General features: G+C 35.2%; 1 protein-coding gene across 2 annotated transcripts in view; it reads left to right on the top strand.

The window, feature by feature from the left end:
• LOC106470844 (FGFR1 oncogene partner 2 homolog) overlaps positions 1-2,604 on the top strand; it is a 9,070-nt gene that overhangs the window by 3,335 nt on the left and 3,131 nt on the right. For both annotated transcript variants that reach the window (XM_013931417.2, XM_013931416.2), the window contains one exon: positions 2,035-2,283. In XM_013931417.2, coding sequence (XP_013786871.1) covers positions 2,035-2,283 — 249 coding nt within the window. The remainder of the gene's footprint in view (positions 1-2,034; positions 2,284-2,604) is intronic.

Here is a 2,604-nt window from a genome sequence, read left to right as displayed (position 1 = left end):
TTTGTACAGAACAAATCTGATGTGATACAGTCTGATCTTCTAACCAATGTCACAGTCTTCCCTTTGTTGAAGCAGATTTTGTACAGAACAAATCTGATGTGATACAGTCTGATCTTCTAACCAATGTCACAGTCTTCCTTTGTTGAAGTGGATTTTGTACAGAACAAACCTGATGTGGTACAGTCAGATCTTCTAACCAATGTCACAGTCTTCCTTTGTTGAAGTGGATTTTGTACAGAACAAATCTGATGTGATACAGTCTGATCTTCTAACCAATGTCAGTCTCTCTTTGTTGAAGTGGATTTTGTACAGAACAAATCTGATGTGATACAGTCAGATCTTCTAACCAATGTCACAGTCTTCCTTTGTTGAAATGGATTTTGTACAGAACAAATCTGATGTGATACAGTCTGATCTTCTAACCAATGTCACAGTCTCTCTTTTTTGAAGTGGATTTTGTACAGAACAAATCTGATGTGATACAGTCAGATCTTCTAACCAATATCACAGGCTTCCTTTATTAAAGTGGATTTTGTACAGAACAAATCTGATGTGGTACAGTCAGATCTTCTAACCAATGTCACAGGCTTCCTTTATTGAAGTAGATTTTGTACAGAACAAACCTGATGTGGTACAGTCAGATCTTCTAACCAATGTCACAGGCTTCCTTTATTGAAGTGGATTTTGTACAGAACAAATCTGATGTGGTGCAGTCAGATCTTCTAACCAATGTCACAGGCTTCCTTTATTGAAGTGGATTTTGTACAGAACAAATCTGATGTGGTACAGTCAGATCTTCTAACCAATGTCACAGGCTTCCTTTATTGAAGTGGATTTTGTACAGACTTTGTAAGTAGGATCTGTCAATGGTACATTTTGTGTGGCTCTAAATTAGCCACTCTCTGATTGTCCAAGACAGGTAATTTTTGGGTCTAGACATATAACTGACATCTCAAACTTGCCCATAGGGACAGGTAATTATTTATCACACCAGCACTGATGTAACACTTGCTATATGTTTCAGTCTGAGTTGTCTTATTTTGAAACAAAAAAAATAATTGTTGTCATGACCTATGATAGTTTTAATTTGCAGCAATACCATTTTAACTCGGGACTTGTTGAAGCTCGGTTACTATGTTGTATGAATGTGAGTTATGAGAGATACCTTACTCTGATCTGTTCTTGGTGTTGAATGAGTATCATGCACATTTATAAACATGCAGCAATGAGAATAAAGTAAATTAATAATGAAAATAAGTTTTTTAATCAGTTAGTTTTATTTTTACCAAATGAAATCAACCTATATATTAAAGTTTAATGCTAGTTTCACCAACCTCTTAATGTGTAATCTAACTAAATATAATATAATTTTAACAATTCACATGGACAGGCTATCATTGGATCGATACAAGTGAATTTAACCTATTTTTTGGACAAGTAGATCTCAAAATTTTGTCTAGGCCTGCTTTGTAGAAGAGATTTGGTATAACAGGTGTTGAAATTAACGGTGTCAGTTACGTGGTTAAAAACTAAAGACAAATACTTGTAACTTGAGATATTTTAGTACCTTTCTGAAGTTACAGAACAGAAGGTGCTTACACTTAACTTTAATAATAGGTGATCTCCACTATTTCATTCATCTGACCTTGTTTTAAGTTATTCAGTTAATATATATTATTCTCGATACCCATCTTTACTGGCCCCTGTTATTTGATAGACATAAAACAATGTTAAATAGTTCATGACATAGGCACAAGTAAGATTAAGAATATGTAACGACATCACAAAGATTACTATAAAATGAAACATCTTGTACCACCTAGTTTGGAGTTTTCAGGTTGTTAAAAGTAATGAAACGGAAACCAGAACCTATTTAGCTTTTCACAATCTTGTTTTGTGAGGACATCTTAGTCACTTCTGAACAAATGAATAGGTACATGTGAAAAAAAGAAAGTGGCTGGAATATTTCTATCAGTCACTTATGCTGATATGTTAACTTTTATTGTGAAAATATTTATTTTTGTCTTTCCGTAGAATAACGAAGAGTTGACCGAATTAACAACATCAATAGAACAACGACCTTTGTCACTTTGTACCCTGAATGTCCAGCAAGAGAATCGACACATTCGAGAACTTCAGCAGGAGAATCAAGAGCTGAGGTCTCTGGTCGAGGAGCATCAATCAGCACTGGATCACATCATGAGGAAGTACAGAAAACTTGTCACTTCTCTTCTCGAGGAGAACTCTGTGAAATGGGACAAACTGTGCAGCAGTGACTCAGAGGTATGTTTACAGCTGAAATTGTATTAGTTGATTACATTAATGTGTGAAATGGGACAAACTGTGCAGAAGTGACTCGGAGGTATATTTACAGCTGAAATTGTATTAGTTGATTACAGTAATGTGTGAAATGGGACAAACTGTGCAGAAGTGACTCAGAGGTATGTTTACAGCTGAAATTGTATTAGTTGATTACAGTAATGTGTGAAATGGGACAAACTGTGCAGAATTCGATGACGAGGAACCCACTTTGAGACTAATAATGGCTGGAGACGGCTTAAATGGGTAATGAAGAAAACTTTAATATAAGTTTAACATGACAGC

This window comes from Limulus polyphemus, unplaced genomic scaffold (assembly GCF_000517525.1).
Source record: "Limulus polyphemus unplaced genomic scaffold, Limulus_polyphemus-2.1.2 Scaffold4244, whole genome shotgun sequence".
In the NCBI taxonomy this organism is placed as follows: Eukaryota; Metazoa; Arthropoda; class Merostomata; order Xiphosura; family Limulidae; genus Limulus; species Limulus polyphemus.
Note: the sequence above shows the minus strand (reverse complement) of the source record. Positions and strands in the feature narration are given on the sequence as shown.